At 43.6% G+C, this 23,573-nt stretch overlaps 1 protein-coding gene across 2 annotated transcripts in view; it reads right to left on the reverse strand.

The window, feature by feature from the left end:
* LOC126279611 (solute carrier organic anion transporter family member 74D-like) overlaps positions 1 to 23,573 on the reverse strand; it is a 186,171-nt gene that overhangs the window by 90,976 nt on the left and 71,622 nt on the right. For both annotated transcript variants that reach the window (XM_049979693.1, XM_049979692.1), the window contains exon 3: positions 3,421 to 3,649. In XM_049979693.1, coding sequence (XP_049835650.1) covers positions 3,421 to 3,649 — 229 coding nt within the window. The remainder of the gene's footprint in view (positions 1 to 3,420; positions 3,650 to 23,573) is intronic.

The raw sequence follows: 23,573 nt of genomic DNA on the forward strand, positions 1-23,573 counted from the left end.
CCCGATCCTCAACTCACCCAGCTCTTTTCCCTGCTCAGTAGGAGTGAAAGTTTATCAGGCCCTGATCTGGCCTGTCTGTGGATACGTGGTGAAGCAGCACCTGGACAAACTCCAGAGCCTGCAGAACCACGCTCTCAGGAGGGCATTGCATTTAAATCTTTGATTCACCATAGATGATCTGCACGCAGCAGCTGCAATCCCACTCCTGAGAGAGCGTTTCCAAGATCTGGCAAGGGCCTTCTATGAAGGTTCTTCCAGATCAGGAAACGCCCTCTTCCACTCCCTAGTTCGGTATGACATGTCCCGCGACAAGCACAAGAGCCCTCATGACAATCTTCGACGATTAAGTCGAAAAGAAAATCGCAATATCCAGTCCCTAATCCTGCTCCCTCCCACGTAAGACCAATCATCTCACCAACCTCAGGCAAGTACCAGACACAAAAAGAACAATCATCACATTTCACAGACACCAAAAAACTACAGAGATAATCACACACACACGTGCACAGGGGCGTAAAAGCCAAAGGCTACAAACTCCCCCTCACACTTCCCCAAAAAGGGGAAAGTAACAGATGAAAGCAGCATGAACCGGAAACTTCGCCTGAAGATGGCAAGTAAGAAACTTGCTGAAACGTTGCTGGAAAACAACACATTGACTCGGCTATCAACCTGAGAAGATTTTATCACAGTAAGTACATGCTGTTTCCACAATATTCTGAAAAAAGTAATACTGTACAAACGTAACGTAAATAGGTCGGTCGAAAAGCAGCTAACAAGAATGTTACTCTGTGGGGGATGGAGTGGGTGAAGGCATGCAACAGCATATAGTTTGCAGCGCACACAACCAGGTTGAAGGTTGCCTAACACAGAAGCATGAGATACGTGGAGGACAAGGCGACCAGTGACACCCCAGAATACAGAGAGGCGACAGACACACATATTGTATATAAAAATAAACGATGCACCGTGAAGGAATTGTCTGAATGGGTGGAAATCCGTAGACCTAAACCACACGTGCAAACAAATGATAACAATTTTACAAAAATTGTACGATTTATTCAAGAGAAAGACCTTCACAAATTGAGCAAGTCAATAATTCGTTGGTCAATTTCTCGCCTTTATGGAATCCGTTCTTCCGTTTGGCACTGATCGTCAGAGTTGTTGAATGTCCTCCTGAGAGATACCCTGCTAAATCCTGCCCAATTGGTGCATTAGAGTGTCAAAATCCCGTGTTAATTGGAGGGCCCTACCTATATTTCTCCAAACTTTATCAATTAGGGTGAGATCCGGCGACCTTGCTGGTTAAGGTAGGGATTGAAAAGCACGAAGACAAGCAGTAGAAACTGTTCTCGTGTGTGGGTGCGCATTTTCTGGCTGAAATAGAAACCCAGGATGGCGTGCCATGAAGGCCAACTAAAGGAGCGTAGAACATCGTCGGCATAACGCTGTGCTGCATGGGTCCTACTATGAAAAGAAATGGCACTTCAGACCATCACTCCTGGTTTTCGGGCCGCACTACGGGCAACAGTCATGTTGATATCCCCCAATGTCCGAGGCCTCTCCAGATACATCTTCACTCCTCAGCGGCGTTCATCACTGAAGACAATTCTTCTCCAAACAGATTCGAGCTTGGATACGTCTCTCGAGACGCCCCGGAAATCAACAGAGAACCAACATGACTGTCACCAACCATACGGCCAGACAACCATGAGTGATGGTTTGGGATGCCACTCGTTTTCATAGCAGGACCCCTTTGGTTGTCATCCGTGGCATCTTACAGGTCAATCGTAGGTCCATGATATTCTACGTCCCGTTTTGATGCCCTTCAAGGCAAGCCATCCTGGGCTCATATTTCAACAAGATAATGCTGCCCATGCACAGGGAGAGTTTCTACTGCTTGTCTTCTTATTTGCGAAACCCTACGTCGGCCGGCAAAGTCGCTGGGTCCCTTCCCCATACAGAACGTTTGGAGCATGGACAGGGCCTTCCAGCCAGATCGGGATTTTGGTGATCTAACGCACCAGTTGGACAGAATTTGGCACGATATCGTTCAGCAGGACATCCAACAACTCTATCAATCAATGCTAAGCGGAACAATTGCTTGCATAAGGGCCAGACGTAGACCAACGCGTTATTGACATGTTCAGTTTGTGAAGCTCTTTCTCGTGACTAAATAATCCAATTTTTCCGAAGCTGTAATCATTTTTTTGCCTGCATATGTACATTAAGTCTACCGATTTGCATCCCTTTCGGATAATTCCTTCGTGGTGCGTCGTTTTCTTGTCTTAGAGTGTAAGCCTGTGTGTGTGGTTTTCTTTTCCTGCTGCTGCAAGTGCCTTTTATCTGTGCACTGTAAATATTCAATAATACAATGAAACCTCTAGATACGAAATAAAATTAAATTGCATAAAAAACCCAATTATAAAGTAATAATTGTATGGGAAATGTAGTATACTGGTTCTTCTTCTTCCTTGCTAATTTTAAAGTGTTCAGATAATTCCGCTGTATCTGATAGTATTGGTTTATAAAAGAAGGTATGTATGTACAAGCAATTTTTCAAAGTACAAAAAAAGTTGTTGTGAGAAATAGCTTTCAATTATTTTATAACTGACGATAAATTTTAAAAAAATTGTTACTGAATATATACAAAAATAATAAAAAAACAAAAAATTCTGTCAGTAAACCATGAAGTATTATTTGGAAAAGAACATAAGCCCTTCACTACAGAGTGCAGGATGACTACGCTCATGCAGCTATTCTGGAGAGACAAAAGTCGAAAATTATTGTTAATAATTCAGATACTAATTTATTATTATTTGTTGCTATCACTAAGGTGAAGGGATCTCGTATGATGACGCTCATGCAGTAGATGAGTGGGGGGCAGGGGGCGGTTCCGCCATTTTAATGTCTTCGCATTGTCTCAGAGGAAAAGGGGGCAGGGCGAAGATGACCTACATTTTCCCACCAATTTTGTGTCATGCTATTGCCAAAGATGTGTGGGTAGGGTATCAGTTTACATACTGACCCTGACTGTACACACACAAATGCCCAATAGGTATGGGCAGGGTATCGAGCTACATCCTCACCCTGAGGATAACAATCCTAATCGTCTCTGGTGGGTGGACAGGCTGGCGGGGGTGAGGAAAGGAGCAGAGGCGGCTGACCTTGACTATATCTCACACAATTGCTTCAGGTGTAACCAGATCTCCCCTCACCCCTGGTGTCTTATCAGTGACGTTGAGATGAGAAACTGTTTATAACAGGTTTTGTGGTGGAACTGGTACTGCCCCACTGCTTACATCTTCTCATAATCCTGCTAATTGAGCTTTGTTCATGGCATACTATGCTGTATTTTTTCCTTGATAACAGGTATTGTGTGTGTGTGTGTGTGTGTGTGTGTGTGTGTGTGTGTTTTCTTACCTGTGGTCCTGCTGGGGATGTTGAACCTCTTCTCCAGCGTGCTGATGGTGCCAACGAAGTACGAGCCGAGCACGAAGGAGGACATGCCGAGCAAGCCGTGTAGCACAGCATAGGCCTTATCGCTGGCGAGCGGCTGCAACCAGCGAGGCGCCCACGATCCCAGGCCACAAGAGGTTGAGACCACCCCAGTGCTGCTGCACAGGTCCGCCGCCGCAGCCTCTATCCTCACCTGACAACAGGTAGCGTATCAACTCACACTACAGCTGCTTCAAGGTACTGCGGTTCAGCTGTCAACTAAACTACAGCAACTTAACGCCACGAGAAACACATTAAATTCTGCAAAAGTGTTAATCTTCGTGTACATTTATTTTATCTGTTATGAGGGGGGACCTAAAAGAAACAAGAAAACCTCCGCTTCCGAGGGAGAGGCAGCTATGAATTCTCTCCCAATCATGGGCGTAAGTAGATATGTCTTCCCAGGGAGGATGGGGTTCTCTAAATCGCGACTCTTTTCCACTGCGTGGCAAACAATGTGAAGCAGCAACAAGGGGACGAGAAAACGAATGAAACTGCACTCGTTGAGAGGGTATGTGATGTTGTTTCAGTGATTACTCAATCGAAGAACTTGCCAGTACGAGGCCATTTATCAGTACGATGGTGCCTGGATGCAAGCGCTGATTTGGTTGGGAGCAGTGTCATAAAGTCATTACATAACCTCTCCTGATCATGGATGGAGTTGACGTCTGACCTAGTCCCTCAAATATTCTGTTGAGTACAGATCTGGGGATCTTGCTGGCTATATAGGTACAACATCACACACAGGTCATCCTGATATGTGACATGTGTGGATGAGATTTCACCTGCTGAAAAATGACACCACGATACTATCTCATGAGAGATAACACATCAGGATAGAATATGCCCCTGACGTTCTGTTGTGCCGTCAGGTTTCCCCAAATCACTATGAGCTGTTACCCTGACGTCATACAATAATTGGCTGCACCACGACGTCACAAACAGCTCCACTGTGTATCTCTCAAACATTGGAAGAATGGAGTCTCTGCCAAGGTCACCCTCATACTCGCCAGCGATGGTCATTCAGTGCAGTACAGAACCCCAATTTGCTGAACACGGTGCAACACCATTCATCAACACTTCATAATTCCTAGTCATAGCACCCCTGCAGACGCAGCCATTTGTGTTGGGTGTTAACGGTAGGCTGTACGTGCGACCGTAACTCCCTAACCTGGATGCTACTAGACTTAGACGAATGGTGCGGATTGACACAGAATATTTCAGGGAGTCCATTTTGTGTTCTCGGATGACGGGTGCAGATGTTAAGGTATTATGACGAGCTTGATGCAGAATCCTGCCTTGTTGTGGTCGACTGGAATCTTCACAACGCCAGTCCTGCCCTCATGTTCTCAAACAGTCTGACACTGGCCCACTGTCACATCCGAATGTCCCACAAATGTGGACAGTGTATGATTCAATCAGCTGGCCAAATGGAGACCCACAATTAGGCCTACTTCAAACACTGTCAAATGCTGACAACGCAGTTTCACACGAGTATGCGGCATCCCTTTGTCCTTCACAGACATCACTCAACTTCTGAAGGTGCTCACACCATTTATATACACCCCCCCCCCTACTCTAACAACACTAAACACGAACACTATTAACGGTCTCTTCTTGTCACCGTTCTCTGCATGAAAGAGAATTGCATCGCTAATCATTTATATACCAAGAGATGATGTGCGCGTCTATGAAGTCATGTTAACATCTGACCGTGTCTTCTTGGTGCTTCATCCTTTTTGTCAAGCAATGCACGTAACTGATTCAGTGAGACTGAAGATTTGTCGTAGGCCAATAATTGTATTTTGGTGGGTATACAGAAAATCCACTGTATCTCAAAGGAGATATAGTTGCCCACTCAATAGTTTTTATGATCGTTTCAAGACGAGTATATTTTATTAGGGTGTGCAAAATAGGTTTTTACATCTTGACTTAATGATCCTAAATTACATCCTTCAGTAATTAAGTACAGAGCTATCTCTCGATTTAGGAAATAAGGCAAGGAAATATGGATGAAAGATAGTTTCACTGATTTATCATTTATGTTAATACTCGTAGATGCTGGAAAATAAAAATAAGAAATATACACACATCAAAAAAATGTTTTGCGTCACACCAGTTCCCAGAACTCCTGAAGATAGATGTCGACTATGGGTATGGTATCACAGACACAGTCCCTTTGACTGCTCAGAGATGTCACTACACCCGCCCAAAGATGTAAACAACCATGCTTGAGCAGCGCCTATTGGACCAAGGGATCCGACAGCCGATCAGTTCCAGTCATTCCACCAGAAAGGACGTACAGGGCACGTGTTGTCTGTAGTTCAACCATTCCTAGACGGCCAATACCGCGGTTAGACCGCGTCCTCATTCTTACTTTGTGCCAGGAAGGGCGATCAACAACGAAAGTGTCCAGGCGTCTCAGAGAGAAACAAAGCGATGTTGTTCGGACGTGGAGCAGATACAGAGACAGAACTGTCGATGACATGCCTCGCTCAGGCCGCCCAAAGGGCTAGTACTGCAGTGAATGACCGTTACCTATGGATTATGGCTCGGAGGAACCCTGACAAGGATACCACCAAGTTGAATAATGCTTCTCTTGCAGCCACAGGACGTCGTGTTACGACTCAAACTGAGCGCAAAAGGCTGCAACTTCACTCCCGACGTCCATGGCGAGGTCCATTTTTGCCACCACGACACCATACAGCGCGGTACAGATGGGCCCAACAGCATGCCGAATGGACCGCTCAGGATCGGCGTCATGTTCTCTGCACCGATGAGCGTCACATATGCCTTGAACCGGACAATCGTCGGAGACGTGTTTGGGGGAAACACGGTCAGGATGAACGCCTTAGACACGTTGTCCAGCGAGTGCAGGAAGGTGGAGGTTCCTGCTGTTTTGTGGTGGCATTATGTGTGTACTTAGGCTGTTTAGGTTTTTTTTACTGGTAACGCCACATAGCGCTCTGTATGAAAAATCACTGGCTGTGCTGTGTGCAGTCTGTGGCTGGTTGGCATTGTTGTAATACTCGCCATTGTAGTGTTGGGCGGCTGGATGTTAATAGCGCGTAGCGTTGCGCAGTTGGAGGTGACCCGCCAGCAGTGGTGGATGTGGGGAGAGAGATGGCGAAGTTTTGAAATTTGTAAGAATGGATGTCATGTACTGCTATATATATTAGGGACTAGTTAACAGCATTTCTCATTCTAAGGACATTTCAAAAACAATTTTTGTGAGTGCACAAGTGGTGGTTATGGACTTGCTATATTATCTGCAAGACTCTTCAATGGTGATTGTTCATCTGCACAGTTGCAACAGATGGCTGCTGGCCGTCTCTACAAGGACTACAGTGGGTCACCACCTTTGATGGCCCACCAATACCATTATTTCTACAAGGACTTCAGTGGGTCTGCACCTCTGGTGGCCCACCAATAGTAATCTCTACCAGGACTACAGTGGGTCTGCTCTGTGATGACCTACCTACCAATAGTCTTCAACTTCGACTGACTCTGCTGTGGGTTTGCTCTGTTGTGGCCCATTACCTGTCTGCATGTCAAGAATCAGCACTGTCTTTCCGTTGGAAGGGCAACACTACTTCTTCAAGACTGCTTAGAAATCTACTACTTCCAAGTGCAATTTCTTTTATTGCTCAGACTTTGAGAAAGAGACTGCAATTTTACTGTGATGAACGATCAGGACTGTCTTTATGGCCTGTGAGAAAATTTTAGCTTTTGACCAACATTGTATCAATAAGTGTGTGCATTTGATATCTTTGTTATTGTAATTACGAAAAAAATTTGCAAATCTGTATTGGGCACTGCCCAAAACAATTTGTAAATTTTTTTTGTGGGGAGCATGGGGGCTATGTAAGTAGGCTGTTTAGGTCTTTTTTATTGGTAACGCCACATAGCGCTCTGTATGAAAAATCACTGGCTTTGCTGTGTGCAGTCTGTGGCTGGTTGGCATTGTTGTAATACTCGCCATTGTAGTGTTGGGCGGCTGGATGTTAACAGCGCGTAGCGTTGCGCAGTTGGAGGTGAGCCGCTAGCAGTGGTGGATGTGGGTAGAGAGATGGCGGAGTTTTGAAATTTGTAAGAATGGATGTCATGAACTGCTATATATATTATGACTATTAAGCTGGCAGTGGTGGCGCTCGCTGTATCGCAGTAGTTCGAGTAAAGAAGATTTTTGGTGAGGTAAGTGATTTGTGAAAGGTATAGGTTAATGTTAGTCAGGGCCATTCTTTCGTAGGGATTTTTTAAAGTCAGATTGCGTTGCGCTAAAAATATTGTGTGTCAGTTTAAGCACAGTCATGTATAATTTTTCTAAGGCGACGTTTCATGTGGAGTCGGCGTATGCTGCCGCTGGTGGTCATGGAAGGCGCCGTAACGGCTGTACGATACGTGGATGCCATCCTCCGACCGATAGTGCAATCACATCGGCAGCATATTGGCGTGGCATTCGTCTTTATGGACGACAATTTGCGCCCCCATCGTGCCCATCTAGTGAGTGACTCCCTTCAGGATAACGACATTGCCGAATAGAGTGGCCAGCATGTTCTCCTGACATGAACCCTATCGAACATGCCTGAGATGGACTGAAAAGGACTGTTTATGGACGACGCGACCCACCAACCACTCTGACGGATCTACGCCGAATCGCCGTTGAGGAGTGGGACAACCTGACCAACAATGCCTTGATGAACTTGTGGATGGTATGCTTCGACGAATACAGTCATTCATCAATGCAAGAGGACGTGCTACTGGGTATTACAGGTACCAGTGTGTACAGCTATCTGGACCATCACCTCTGGAGGTCTCGCTGTATGGTGCTACAACATGTAGTTTTCATGAGCAATAAAAAGGGAGGAAATGATGTTTATTTATATCTCTGTTTTCTGTACACGTTCCGAAACTCTCGGAACCGAGGTGATGCAAAACTTTTTTTAAATGTGTTTACAGGAGGTGATAACGACTTTGGTAGTCATGTAGACAAAAATAAAAACGACTGGAAAAAAATAACATTGATTAATAATCTGTAAAGTGTAGGAACATAGGATAAAAACGCTTTGTCAAATGGTTCAAATGGTTCTGAGCAGTATGGGACTCAACATCTAAGGTCATCAGTCCCCTAGACTCAGAACTACTAAGGACGTCACACACATCCATGCCCGAGGCAGGATTCGAACCTGGGACCGTAGCAGCAGCGCGGTTCCGGACTGAGCGCCTAGAACCGCTCGGCCACATCGGCCGACAAGCGCTTTTTCAACATTTTGAACTTGACCCACTTGGTCTGCTTACAAAGCTCCAAATCTTATCATGTTGATCGACTTTGTAAACGTCCAACTGGAAGAATTAGAGGATGGTGGGTGACAGGAAATTTCGTCAACCTGAAGCTTCACCATAGTTTGCTTCTTCTTTCATAAACAATGTCGCTCATAGAAATGCTGAAATGTTCCAACACAGAACAAAAGTTCAATTTGAAGGGCAACACATTTGTGCTGCTATAAGTTAAGTCGACACAGTTTTGATAATATAATTATATTCTGAAGACTTTTCTTTCACTGTTTTGCACTGTTCACATGCTAATCGTGTACATAAAGTGGAATTATTTTTATAGCTAAACCGTAAGAGTAGTAGTTGTTGTTGTTGTGGTCTTCAGTCCTGAGACTGGTTTGATGCAGCTCTCCATGCTACTCTATCCTGCGCAAGCTTCTTCATCTCCCAGTACCTACTGCAGCCTACATCCTTCTGAATCTGCTTAGTGTATTCATCTCTTCGTCTCCCTCTATGATTTTTACCCTCCACGCTGCCCTCCAGTACTAAATTGGTGATCCCTTGATGTCTCAGAACATGTCCTACCAACTGATCCCTTCTTCTAGTCAAGTTGTACCACAAACTCCTCCCCAATTCTATTCAATACCTCATCATTAGTTATGTGATCTACCCATCTAATCTTCAGCATTCTTCTGTAGCACCACATTTCGAAAGCTTCTATTCTCTTCTAGTCTAAACTATTTATCGTCCATGTTTCACTTTCATGGCTACACTCTATAAAAATACTTTCAGAAACGTCTTCTTGACACTTAAATCAACACTCGATGTTAACAAATTTCTCTTCTTCAGAAATGCTTTCGTTGCCATTGCCAGTCTACATTTTATATCCTCTCTGCTTCGGCCATCATAAGTTATTTTGCTCCCCAAATAGCAAAATTCCTTTACTACTTTAAGTGTCTCATTCCCTAATCTACTTCCCTCAGCATCACACGACTTAATTTGACTACATTCCGTTATCCTCGTTTTTCTTTTGTTGATGTTCATCTTATACCCTCCTTCCAATACACTGTCCATTCCGTTCAACTGCTCTTCCAAGTCCTTTGCTGCCTCTGACAGAATTACAATATCATCGGCGAACCTCAAAGTTTTTATTTCTTCTCCATGGATTTTAATATATACTCCGAACTTTTCTTTTGTTTTCTTTACTGCTTGCTCAATATACAGATTGAATAGCATTGGGGAGAGGCTACAACCCTGTCTCACTCCCTTCCCAACCACTGCTTCCCTTTCATGTCCCTCGACTCTTATAACTGCCATCTGATATCTGTACAAATTGTAAATAGCCTTTCACTCCCTGTATTTTACCCCTGCCACCTTCACAATTTGAAATAGGGTATTCCAGTCAGACTATCAATTGCTTTATCATGAGTATTAACAAGTTTCTCCTACTGTGATAATCACTTAATTCGTTTCTAAATATCACAATAATCAAATCACGGTGCGCGCTTAATACACAGTATGGTACTTCCACAGTTACTGCCTATGATAAATTTCGCTGTTCAGACACATGGCTCAGTTAATTAAACGTGACTAATGTCTATAAATTTAAGTCGGTAGATGCACAAATTGTCTTAAATGATGCTCTGAAAAACACTGTTCCACAAGTATGCAACATAAGCGCATATGCACCTCCCAATAATTGCCTTTTACCACTTAAATAGACCTTTTAACTTCACTTTCACTCTGTGCTCAGACGAGCAAGTCAAGTTTCTCCACCCTCTGTATTGGAGGATGCCAACGGTATCTGGATTTACCTGGCATCTACCACTCACAGTGCACCAATGAACAGTATTTTCGTGTCTTCTTTTCTTAAATGTGAATTGTGATTATTATACTTTAATCTACTGTTTTTTCGAAGTTACATTTTGCTGTATGCACGGTTGTCCCCTATGTGACATCCGCCGGCCATGCAGCGAGATGTCTCCGCCACCTCCTTCTAAGGAAAACGGATTCTGTACCTTCAACTGTCGCCTGTGGCGCAGCCACCAGCCACACAGTTGCGTATTGCCGGTTACCGGTTTTCCAGTACGCCAGCAACACAGCTACAGGATATCACACGTCCAACAGCTGCCTCAGTAACATGTGGCACTATGCTCGCTGTATTCAGCGCTGCTATTGTTGGCAGTATCTCGCTTCCGCGAGACAGATGTCATCATGACGCTTTCCCGGTATCCTTCTGCCTAACGGCCTTATGGTGCACCACCCAGCTGCTCTCTAAGCAGACAACAATGAGAGTTCACAGGTCGCGGTTCTCTGGGCTTAATGCAGACAGAATCACGTGATCCGACAATCGGAGTTTCTTTACTGAGCATGCAATGCACACCAGGCTTTACACTGGCCACATCTGTAGCTCACTAATCGGAGATCACTGTCTCACTTGCCACTTCCAAACTACCGAGACATTGTGAGTGCCTCACTCATGAACTACGTCGTCTTACAAACATTTTTCGGCGGTGTTACAAAATTCGGACACATAGTGCAAAGTCAATGACTACACCTAGCATAAATAATGATACAGCACATATCTACTAAGAAATCGTTACGATATTTGTTCAGAAGACTAATAAAGTTCGAGTGTTCTTTGGCCACCTGGGTTCATAATTTCCTTAGCAGAAAGTAATACCCACAAAGGATAGACCATACCATGACAGAAAAAGAACGGCAACACCTAAAATGAGCTGTGTGACACAAACGAAAGTTGGTAGGCGTGCTTTTACATCCGAGAGATAGAATCCATTCAAATTTCGCGCTAGTCGTATAAAAAAACATCTGAGGGCATCAGTCCCCTAGAACGTAGAACTACTTAAACCTAACTAACCTAAGGACATCATACACATCCATGCCCGAGGCAGGATTCGAACCTGAGACCTTAGCGGTCACGCGGTTCCAAACTGAAGCGCTTAGAACCGCACGGCCAAACCGGCCGGAGCCAGTCGTATTAGAGTGGCGCTGGTAGCAAATGAGGTTTGATTTTAATACACGCAGTAACGATAGTCAGCGTTATCTGCCTTTGAGATGGCACGTGGTGAGTTGATGTTAGTCAAGAATACAATTAGAGCGACAAAGACGTCCCCAGTAACTAATTGAGTTTGAATGAGGCCGTATTTATTACGAGAAGCTGTATATTTCTCCTGCGAGATTGTTGAAAGACTTGGCAGCAATGTATCCAGTGTACATGATTCCTGGAAATTGTGGCGGTCGCGGGAACACCGGGCTCCAGACGGCCACGTGGTACTACTGAGAGGGAAGACCATCGTGTTCGGCGTATGGCTCTGGCGCAACTTTCTGCGTCTGCAGCAGAAATTTGAGCCGCACTTTGCACCACAGTGACACAACGAACTGTTACAGGTCGGTTAACAGTTCCGAGGCGGAGCTGTACGTGTCTGCGTCTTAGCGGTACTGGACCTACATCTGGAGTTATGGACTGGGTTGCAATTTCGTATGACAGCAGGAGCACTCTCGTAGTTATACCATGCGCCGTCAATGCAAATTTGTATGTCAATTTGGTGTTTTGACCTATTGTATTGCCATTCATGAACAACATCCCAGGGGGTATTTTTCAACAGGATAACGCTCGCCCACATGCCGCTGGCGGAACTCAGCATGCTCTATTAAGTGTTGACATATTGCATTGGCCTGCTCCATCACCATACCTGTCTTCTATAGAGCATATATAGGACATCACAGGAAGACATCTCCAGCCTCGTCCACAAGGACCATTAGCCGTCCCTCTATTGATGCACCGAGAGCAACATGCTTGGAACTCCATTCTGCAAATTGACATCTGGCACCTATATGACTCAATGCCGTTTTGCATGCTTACATTCAACATTCTGGCGGTAAAACCGGTTATTAATGTACCAGCATTTCACATTTGCCATGGATTACTTTGCGCCTGAATTAATCTGTGATCTTGCAATGTTAATCACTCAAATGTGTTATCTGGTCAAATGTATTCCAGAAATTTCATTACTCTACATGAACTTTTTTTAGTGATTTAGTTTTCTACTGTTTTAGTCCTTTACTGTTTCACAAGTGCTTCATTCGAAGACTTCATAACAACTCAGAGTTCCTACCTCGTCTTCGAATGAAGCACTTATGAAACGATTTGAATTCACGAAATCCAGGGATATATCGCACTGTACTATTTTGAGAGTTGCATGTGGGGCCTAAACATGGCACTGTGAAATGCCGAAACTGGTAGCCTTAAAAATAAAATAACATCTTAAGTTACACGGCTGTTGGAGAATTTCATTGACATTGCCAATTACGTAACCAGGCGATGTCCCCTGTCCATGCTGTACCAACAGAGATACGGTATTAGGAGGACTTTTGTCACCTACGTGTATTTATTTATGTTCAGGGTCAACTGCTTGTCCATGCACTAATTGTCGATCCACTGATGTTCATCCTAGATTTTCCTACGTCTTCCTGGCGTTGCAACTAAATATGTGACAATGCTGTTTCCTTTCGTAGCAAATTTCTAACACAGCTACCGAACCATGACCGGTTAGCCGCTGATGGTATGAATTTTCTCCCTCCGCGCACCATGTTCCCTTTGAGAGCAGTCTACGAGAGTTGTACTTAAACTGTATCTTTTGGGTGTATAGTGTAGTATTTGTGCTGAATGATGAAAGAAGGGAAGGTGTTGTACCTGGTGCTGACACATAGCCTACTGCTCTCCAGTAGCAGCAAGGGGACCGCTTGATCAACGTCCAAATCCACCAGGTTCATCACCAAAGTGTGATATACCTTCACTTCGTGTGACACAGCTGAGGAGTTTGGAATTTAGTTCAGAACATTGGCGTAAAATATAGTGATCAAGATGCTTACACAATCACATTTCCTTCCTCTGGCGGCAAAATACTGATGGTGAAAATTCCTTCCTGCTTCAGGAATCGGAATGGCTACCTGCGAGTCGTGCACTACAGCACAGGCGTATGTTACCGACATCGGCTTCGAATGCGCGTTTCAACAGTAATGGTTGCCCGATACGTGTCATGGTGCCATGGGTTTTACCCAGAAACGAAGCAACAATTGGCACTATGGAGCAATGCTCCTCGCTCTATCAAACAAAGTCAAGTAGGCGAGAAACAATGTAAAATGATATTGATTTTCATTTTTAACATGAAGAATGCAGAAACCATGAATTTTTCTTCCTAGGTTGCATATTTTACCAGTGTTAACACTTTCAAATACTGAAGAGATTGCCTGAGGCACTGTGAAAAGCAACGGCCTGCGTTGCGGCGATCAACAATTGGCGCTTCCATCATAACAACGCTCCCTATCGCACAGAGAAATACCAGACAGCCTTCGATTTCTGGGTACAGAAATGGCGAATAAATATCACAGGAGACACAACTTGACATAACTTGGGACGTTTGTAAAATATGTTTCCATCAACGTGAGAAACGTTACGGGAAGTGCATACTGTGGATGATCAATAATGTGTAAGACAACAGTGAAGGGTGAAACATGTAATCCTATAATACTCGTTATTTTTGAGTTCTTCGTTGTGAAAAAGATTGTGTAAGGTTACCAGTTTAGTAGCCCGAAGCTTATTCAACATAAGTACGCTACGTGTCTAATTTAATAAGGGAATATGCTGCCATAAGAGTTTTATTTCTTACCAGCAGCTGATCCTCTGGGGTCACAGGACTTTTGTCTGTAGCTGTTAAAATATACGGGGTGGTCAGGAACAATCTGAGAAGCTTCTAATGGTGTCGCAGGGTTGGTTGTGCTGAGAAGTCAATGTTAAGCAAAAAGATCGAAGTGTTGTGTCGTTTCCGAGTTTATTAGCACTGAAGTCAGCCAATCAGGCCGTTGTGCGTGCGAATTCAAGCGCCCCGGCAGATACAGTTGACGTCAGTTGTTCTCCTACCGTAAAACCACAGATGATAGCGCACGAGACTGCTCCGCCATGTCCCATTTTTGTGTCTCTGTCTTGAAGAGTTTTAGAAAACCAAACGAAGAACGCTTTTGTTTACACAATCTCTGGCGGGCCGCTTGAATTTGTCCGCGCAATGGCCTGATTGGGTAACTTCAATGCTATTTCACTCAGTAACGGTGCAACGTATCGAATTTTTTCTTAACAATTATTCTGAACACAGCATACCCTCCAACACACAATTTTTCAGATTATTTGTGGCTAACCTGTATATTTCGGCTTTGTTCGTCATACAGAGTGCGGCTGCTGACATTGATCTGCCACACATGAAAGTGTGTTATAGTGCGTAATGAAACTAGACTTCTTGTATTTAACTTGCGCAACGAAGTTGAACGTTGCTTTACGACGAGACGTCTTTACGAGGCATTATCGAGATTCAAACTGCGCATATGCACATTTGTTCACCAGTAGTTCAGTGGGTGGTATTAACGCTTGAAAACAATAGATGTCTCGTTGTTCACCAAGAAATTTACTGAAGGAATTCAAAGAGAAGGCTGTTTGGGAGCAAAACAAGGGAGATACGTAGAACATCTTTTGGAGTTGTACTTGAGAACACTTGACAGACACGCAAGCGTAAGATTCTGCACACGACGAGTGCAATGAATCTGAAGTTCCGAAACGAAATGGCATTCTGTATAAGTCTTTATGATCACGACTTTGGATCATCCTCAAAAAGTCTTCTTCTCCTCCTTGTCCTTACAACTGACAGGCTACATTGTGTTCTAATCTTCCATGAGCTAATCGTATTGTTTTCTGATATGAATATTATCTTCTGACGTCGTCTACGAATTCTGATAATAGCCTCCCTTTGACTCTCAGACTTTCCACGAAGACTAGTGACGCCAGAAGTTTCCGATCTAACTGCTGCGACGCATTTCAGTTATTGCCATAAAAGTTAATTTCTTTTCTGCATTTCACCATACCTCTTCATTCGTTCTTGTACTTGCCCAGAGAATCGCATCACCCCGTTTCAGCACCACTTCTGGCGTTGCTTTAATCGCTTCTTTCCTCCTTCAGGAAGATCCAGGTATCTGATCCACTTGTTGCCACGCCCCGAACAAAAACTCTTCACGAAATCTTTTTTCCACTTTTAATGAGAAATCAGCAAAGTACACTATTTACCAAATGCGTCTTTGTCTTGAGAAATAGTAGGGCGGTAACTCTAAAGACAGAATTAAAAGTTTAAAATGTGCAGAAAGCAAAACCAATTCATTTCGCGACACACAGGATTTGTAAACAGTCTTTTTCTGCAAACAGAAAATAATGAAAATTGGCTGTTAAAGATTCTGTGAACAGGCTAGGCGCACATTTTACACAGAGGAGTGCGGGGAAATGGATATTCCTGGTCAGCACTCCACAGGAAGCCGTTGGTCTGCGATCTTTTGCTAATTGGTCATTAGAGGCATCCGTACGATCACCCGTCGTTAGCCGGTGATACCGCGTAGGTCATGTACCTCGTGGAAAGGGCACCACTTGAAGCACTTCTGGCAAGTGGCGCTAATCGACTCTCAGAAAGCGCACGCTGCGAAGACCATCAACTTCGTATCCGTTTCAGCTACAGAAAGGCGAATGGAAGTGGCGCAGAACGCTCACGTAAATTTATCACACATATTATTGTGATGTTCATCTTCTAAGAGACCTAGAGAGGGAAGAATTGCAGAATTTTTTGGAGCCCTGCGGAGCACTCTTCGCTGTAGACTGCTTGATATCTCAGTGCCAGTGAAACACCTGCTATCCGGACGATAAACATCCGAAATCCTGACTGGTGTTACGTGAGAGCTACCAAGCTTATGTACCTACTTTATTTTGGTCATGCTTCAGTTTTCTCTCACCTGATACACTAAAATTACTGTCAGCAACATGTAAAATATTGTGAATGGTGCGGTTTAAGTCAATAAATTCTACCACTCTTTTGTCACGATATTCCCTTAATTCTCTTTTCCTTTTCTTCAACTGAAATCTAGCCTTTAGTTCTTCGGTTCTGGGTAATTGATTACTACCAACCACTATTACCAACGTCAATAGCTTGTCGATTAGAGGAATCGTTATCGTCCTTCAGGAATCATAACAACAATCAGAGAAAAAAAAAGTGTGTGAAATCTTATCGGACTTAAGTGCAAGGTCATCAGTCCCTAAGCTTACACACTACTTAACCTAATTTATCTTAAGGACAAATACACACATCCATGCCCGAGGGAGGACTCGAACCTCCGCCGGCGACCAGCCGCGCAGTCCATGACTGCAGCGCCCCAAACCGCTCGGCGAATCCCGCGCGGCACGATGAGAGAGGAACTGTTCATCAGTTCAAAAAAAATGGTTCAAATGGCTCTGAACACTATGGGACTCAACTTCTGAGGTCATTAGTCCCCTATAACTTAGAACTAGTTAAACCTAACTAACCTAAGGACATCACACGCATTCATGCCCGTGGCAGGATTCGAACCTGCGACCGTAGCGGTGTGCGGTTCCAGACTGCAGCGCCTAGAACCGCATGGCCACTTCGGCCGGCTTCATCAGTTCATTTTCTACTTAAGGTTTGGTCAACAACACCTGCCCAGCTGTCGCTCTGGGGTTTAGGGAATAAGTTTCCGTAAGAATACCTGTGCTAATTATAATTCACTGGTTATAGGTGTTATGGGTGCAAGAATGTCGCTATTCGCCGTTAGAAAAATGGGTACACGTCGTATGGATTAAAAGCTTCGCTCATGTTGGTACACAAAGATGGTCGAGTACGAGTGCTTCAGAAACGTGTGCCAGTGTGAGGAAAGCTTACAGTGGATGGAATAGGGTCACATAGGATGTCTGGTCATCCATTAGAAGCAAACGATGCAAGGATCTCCGGCTTAGTAAATGCCGCCGTTGTTTTCCTACCAATTTCCAGCCCTTGGCAAAAAGGAGATATACCATTCACTCGCTACGGAAATGAGTCAATATATTTCTACTTTACAGCCATGAGGGTTTTTGGCTAATATTAAATATCTCCTAACGCAGACATTGTTGAGCAAAAATGAGGTACAATCGAGATGGATATGGGTGCCTTGTGACTTACTCCACCCATAAATGATGTAGCTTACAAAATCCTCGTTCGAGCAATACCTGAATATCTCTCGTCTGACTGAAATCCTTACCACGTAAGGTTGGTAGGGAAAGTAGAGAAGATCCAAAGAAGAGTAGCGCGTTTCGTTATAGGTTCATTTAGTAGATACGAAAATGTCATGGAAAATCCCAGAAAATTCCAGTGTCACGTCCTGAAGAGAGGTGCTCTGCTTCACGATGTGATTTACTCTTAAACTTCTTCCTAGAAGAGTCCATCAACATATTTCTTCCGCCTACCTACACCTAGCAAAAAGAAAAAGAAGATAAAATGAAAGATATTCGAGCTCACATGGAAGCTTACCAACATTCGTTCTTCTCACGAGCCCTTCGGGACCACAACAGGAAAGGGGTAAGTGACAGTGGTACACAAAGTACCCTCCTCCGAACTCCGTATTGTGGCTTCTGGAGTGTAGATGTAGATCCCTGCGAATGTTAGGTGCCGATACGTACGGTATCTTTATGAGACCAGTAGCTCCAGTGCACAGTGTGATAAGTTGTACTACATGCAATTAGAATCTACTGTAGCGGTCATCCCGAATTAGACGCAGGTAGCACTAAGAAACTGCTGCTGGGCGACTTGCCTGGTGCAGCGGTAATAAATTACATACACAAACCTTTCTCGTGAATTCGTCTATCTGTTAGTGAAAACTGCAACAAAAAGACCTACAGAAGTTCCTGAGATTAACCTTTATATACAAAGACAAAAACGCTGCATCGGATTTAAATTTAAAATAGTCCCCCGTACGGATCTCCAGGCGGGAACTATTCAGGAAGATATTGTCATCAGGAAAAACGAAACTCACATTTTATGGATCGGAGCGTGGAATGTGTAATCGGGTAGGGACGTTAAAGAATTTAAAAAGGTACATGGATTGGTTGAGGTCAGATGTAGTGCGATTAGTAAAGTAGTATGGCAGGAAGAACAGTACCTCTGGTCAGGTGAGTAAAGGGTTAAAAAAATAGGAATCATGCACGAGGACGCGATTTCGTATGACAGCAGAAACACTCAAGTGGTTATCCCACGCACCCTGACTGCATGTTTGCAGATCTGTAGGTCAGTCTGGTGTTTCGATCCTCTGCCTCTCATGAGCATCATTCCAGGGTAACTCTCGCCCATACACCGCTTTTGTAACCCAACATGCTGCACAGAGTGTCGACCTGTTGCCTTGGCCTGCTCGATCACCAGATATGTCTCCAGTCGAGCACATATGGGACATCATCGGACGGCTGCTACAGCTTCACCCAAAAACGGCATTAACCGTCCCTGTATTGACCAAGTGAAACAGGCCTGCAACTCCATCGCACAAACTGACATCCAACACGGTTAGAATACAATGCATGGACGCTTGCACGCTGGCATTCCAGATTCTGGCGGTTTCACTTTTTGTTAATGTACCAGGATTTCACATCTGCAATGGTTTACCTCACGCTTGCATTAACCTGCGATATTTCAGCATGAATCACTTAAGTATGTTACCTAGATAACAGTATTTTCGAAATTTAATTGCTCTACATTAATCATGTCTTTTGTGTTGCGATTGTTTTCAGGTAGTGTATACGGAAATTTTGTCAGGAACATCCATTGGCTTTAGTTTTAAACTATTTTATTCAGTCTTCATCATTATCCTATAGAATTTTGTACAACTGTTTTACCCATTTTTTAAAATTTTTGGTTATGACATGTCTTTATTTTTTCGCTAATGTGTCTACCTACTAAGTAAGGGTCTGAGAAACAGTTCTGCATTGTGTGCACGAGCTTTGAAGCAACGGTGCTCGACCAAGCTGTTAGACAACACAGCCAGTCAATCCCACAAATAACTAGGTCGCGCATTGTCCATACCGACAGCCCCATAATTAAACCGTCGGCGTGCTCGTACCGTCCGTCGGATGAAGACATTAACCTCGGCGACTCCACTGATGTTACTCAGTGATGTAGCCTGTGTGCTGACGTAGGATTTTATCAGATCGCTCCCTTGTCTCTCAGAAACGACCATAACAATAAAAACTCGACACGATTCTGCAAACACACATGTGACTGTCATCCACACGTAGGATACACATTTGTAATTTCAATACAATACCGAAAAAGACAATAGCTTTCTACAGAAGTTCATTGGCAAGAATGAGTAAGAATCCGATCTTGTTTCCGAAGCTGAGCGCTCGGAAAGGGATTCATTAATTTTGTGGGGATTTTACACTTTTATGAACCAATTGATGCTTCAGTAACCAAGCAAGTCACGAAATGGAGCTTAATTTTTTGGCGGATAACATAGCAAGGACTCTTGGCAGCAGCATGGTGGAGCCGGCAAGTCGCTTGAGGGAATAACTTCAGCTCTCCAAATATGGTATTAATGGCAAATGTGAAAGCTTTGGCATAGAGAAAACTAGCTACTTTATTACTTTTAATTTTTATACCATTGTTATAGTCGTATGAGGTAAGAGTCGTCGTGGCTGGGCACCTCAAGAGAGCATCTTCTGCAAGTGTCCTACGCATAAAAGAACTCAAGTGATGTAAATTATATGGTGAGGTTGTGCCGGCCCAGTTGGCCGTGTGGTCGAACGCACGGCTTATCCGGGCGGGAAGGAGCGCCTGGTCCCAGGCACGAATCCGCCCCGCGGATTTGCGTCGAGGTCCGGTGAACCGGCCAGTCTGTGGATGGTTTTTAGGCGGTTTTCCATCTGCATCGGCTAATACGGGCTGGTGCCCCTTATTCCGCCTCAGTTCCACTATGTCGGCGATTGCTGCGCAAACAAGTTCTCCACGTACGCGTACACCACCATTACTCTACCACAAAAACATATGGGTTACACTCGTCTGGTGTGAGACGTTCCCTGGAGGGGGGGGGGGGGGTCCACCGGGGGCCGAACCGCACAATAACCATGGGTTCGGTGTGGGGCGGGGGAGGGGTGAAGTGGACTGCGGTAGTCGTCGTGGGGTGGTGGACCACTGCGGCTGCGGCGGGGACGGAGCCTCTCCGTCGTTACTAGGTCGCCGGTTAACATACAATACAATACAATATGGTGAGGTTAGGAAACAAACTTCGGGGTAGCAAGCATTTGTTTTCGGGCTAATACACCTTTTTCCAGTAAAAATGAAATGATCGTTTGGTAATGACCCGAAATCTGAAATTTCTAGAAGACAGATGTGAGTCTAAGAAAGCATATATAACTATTCAGTGTTGTCTCGATGGAGCCTTAAGATTACAAGGATGCGGCAAATGCAAGTGACCATACGTAAATAAAACAACTTCGAAAATCAACACCCACTCTTGGGTCACGACGTCAAAAAATGATTTTCCCTTCATAAAAGTACGCTTTAAATTCTCTTAGACAGAAGGATCAACATTATAAAGTTAAGATATTCCGTTGACAACATCTTTGATATGAAACCTCTTCAATCTCTCAAGGGCAGAACATCGACTAGCGAACCTAAAATGAAAGATCTACCATTTTTGAAGTTTTGGTTGAAAAACACAATTTATTACACACAGACTTCCGTGATTCAATTTCGCCGATGTAGCTAAAACTTGTTCTTTATGTTTTTATTCAACTTCTTATAGTTAACACAGTGGACTTGCTTAATTCATTTTACGTGAGAGTAATTAGCTCACATGAGTTGTGTTCTTTACGCAAAGAGTTTATACAAATTAAACTCCTATCTAATACGTTCGCAAACGTTTTTCACTTCTTCTATAAAACACAACTCTTGTGAATTTCATGCGGTCCCATGTCACCATCTTAAATTAATAACAAACCAGTCGCTTGGTTGATTTCAGAAAGTACAGGTCATTTAGGAATAATATTAGGTACGTCTTTCCCACAGTTTAATTACAACTGAATTTACATTGCATGCATACGACCACTATCTATTCGTCGTGCCACTCGAAATCAGAGATACATCTCATGATCCTGGACTGTACGTCGAAATTATCCCATCTGTTGTGCAAGATATGTGAGACAAGAGAAATATCCCCTTATTTCAGGAAAAATGTTATAAACACAATGCAAAAAAAGACTAGTACTGACTGTTGTAAATATTACCACATTTTAATACGTCATGAGGGCAACCTATTGACAAAAATTACTTACATAAGAATAAAAAACTGATTGAAGTTAATCAAAGGGAAGATCAGCTTGAGTTCCAGGGATCATGCGATGCAATACTGACATTACGACGTACCTTACAAATTAGACTGAATAAAGGAAGACCTACATTTATAGCATTTGTAGATTTAGATTTTTGAACGGAACTCACTGTTTGATTTCTGAAGTTAACAGAGATAAAATGTAGAGATTGAAAACGTATTTACAATCTGTACAGAAAGCAGGCTGCAGTTATAGCAGTCCAAGGATATGAAAGAGAAACTATTAAGAAGGGAGTGATATAGAGGTGTAGCCTCTCCGCGATGTTATTCAGTCTGTGTAATGAGCAAATAGTAAGGGAAACCAAGGAAAAATTTGGAAACATAATTAAAATTCAAGGAGAAGAAATAGAATCGTTGAGATTTGCCAATGGTGTAATACTGTCAGAAAGGGTAAATGTCTTGCAAGAGCAGTTGAACAAGATGGACAGTGTGTTGAAAAGAAGTTCTAAGAAGAACATGAACAAAAGTATAAGAAAGGTACAGGAATGTAGCTCAATAAAATCAGGTGATGTTGAGGAAATTAGATTAGGAAATGAAATACTATAAGTAGTGCAAAATTGTTAAGGCTTTCGTGGCCACTTGTTGACAAACTGCACGTTGGCTTCTGTCTCGGGTTCTTCGGCCGACGTTTGTTTCATGCTTTTTTCTACGTTTCGCCAGTACGAGTTGCTGGCATTGTCAAAGCTTTAGCCTCTGCTGGTGGTGGAGTAAAGTCGGGCTCGCGGACTCAGATTACCGAATATGTACCTGGCGCGCGAGTTTTGCTATTTGGGCAGCAAAAGACTTCACGGTGTTCGAAGTAGAGATGTTATCAAATGCAGACTGGCTATAGCGGGGAAATAATACGTGCAATAGAGGACTTTATTAGCATCGAACATAAATCGAAGTGTTTGGAAGCCTTCTCTGAATGTATTTGTCTGGAGTGTAGCCTTGTCTGAAACGTGGACAGTAAGTAGTTGAGACTAGAAGAGAATACGAGGTTTTGAAATGTGATGCTGCAGAAGAATGCTGATGATTAGATGGGTGGATCAAGTTGACTCGAATCTGGGAGCAAAGAAATTTGTAGAACTTCATTAAAAGAAGGAAACAGTCGAAAGGACACATTCTATGCTACCAAAGGATCGTCGATTTGGTAATAGTGGGAAGCATTGAAGGAAAAAATTGCAGAGGGAGATCAAGGGATGGACGCAGTTAGCAGGTTATACGGATGTAGGTAGCGGTAGTTATTCGGAATTGAAGAAGCCTGCATAGGATTGACTATCGTGGAGAGATACATCAAACCAGCGAACTGACGGCCACAACGACAATAACAACATATCGAAAACAAAAGTTTCGTTTAGTTTTGCTTAATTTAGTAACAGATTTCTAAAACATATGTCATACTGTTATCCGAAGACTAGTTTTCAGCTTACTTAACATAACTAAGACGATTAAGTATTCTCCATTTGCAAATGACTTTTCAGCGTACAGTTACTTAGAGTGTGAAGCAAATTAGTCGGAAGCTCATCCACATTCTAAATGTTAGAAACCATTCTGGCAGTACCTGGGTGTGAATC

Source organism: Schistocerca gregaria, chromosome 1 (genome assembly GCF_023897955.1).
Source record: "Schistocerca gregaria isolate iqSchGreg1 chromosome 1, iqSchGreg1.2, whole genome shotgun sequence".
NCBI lineage: Eukaryota > Metazoa > Arthropoda > Insecta > Orthoptera > Acrididae > Schistocerca > Schistocerca gregaria.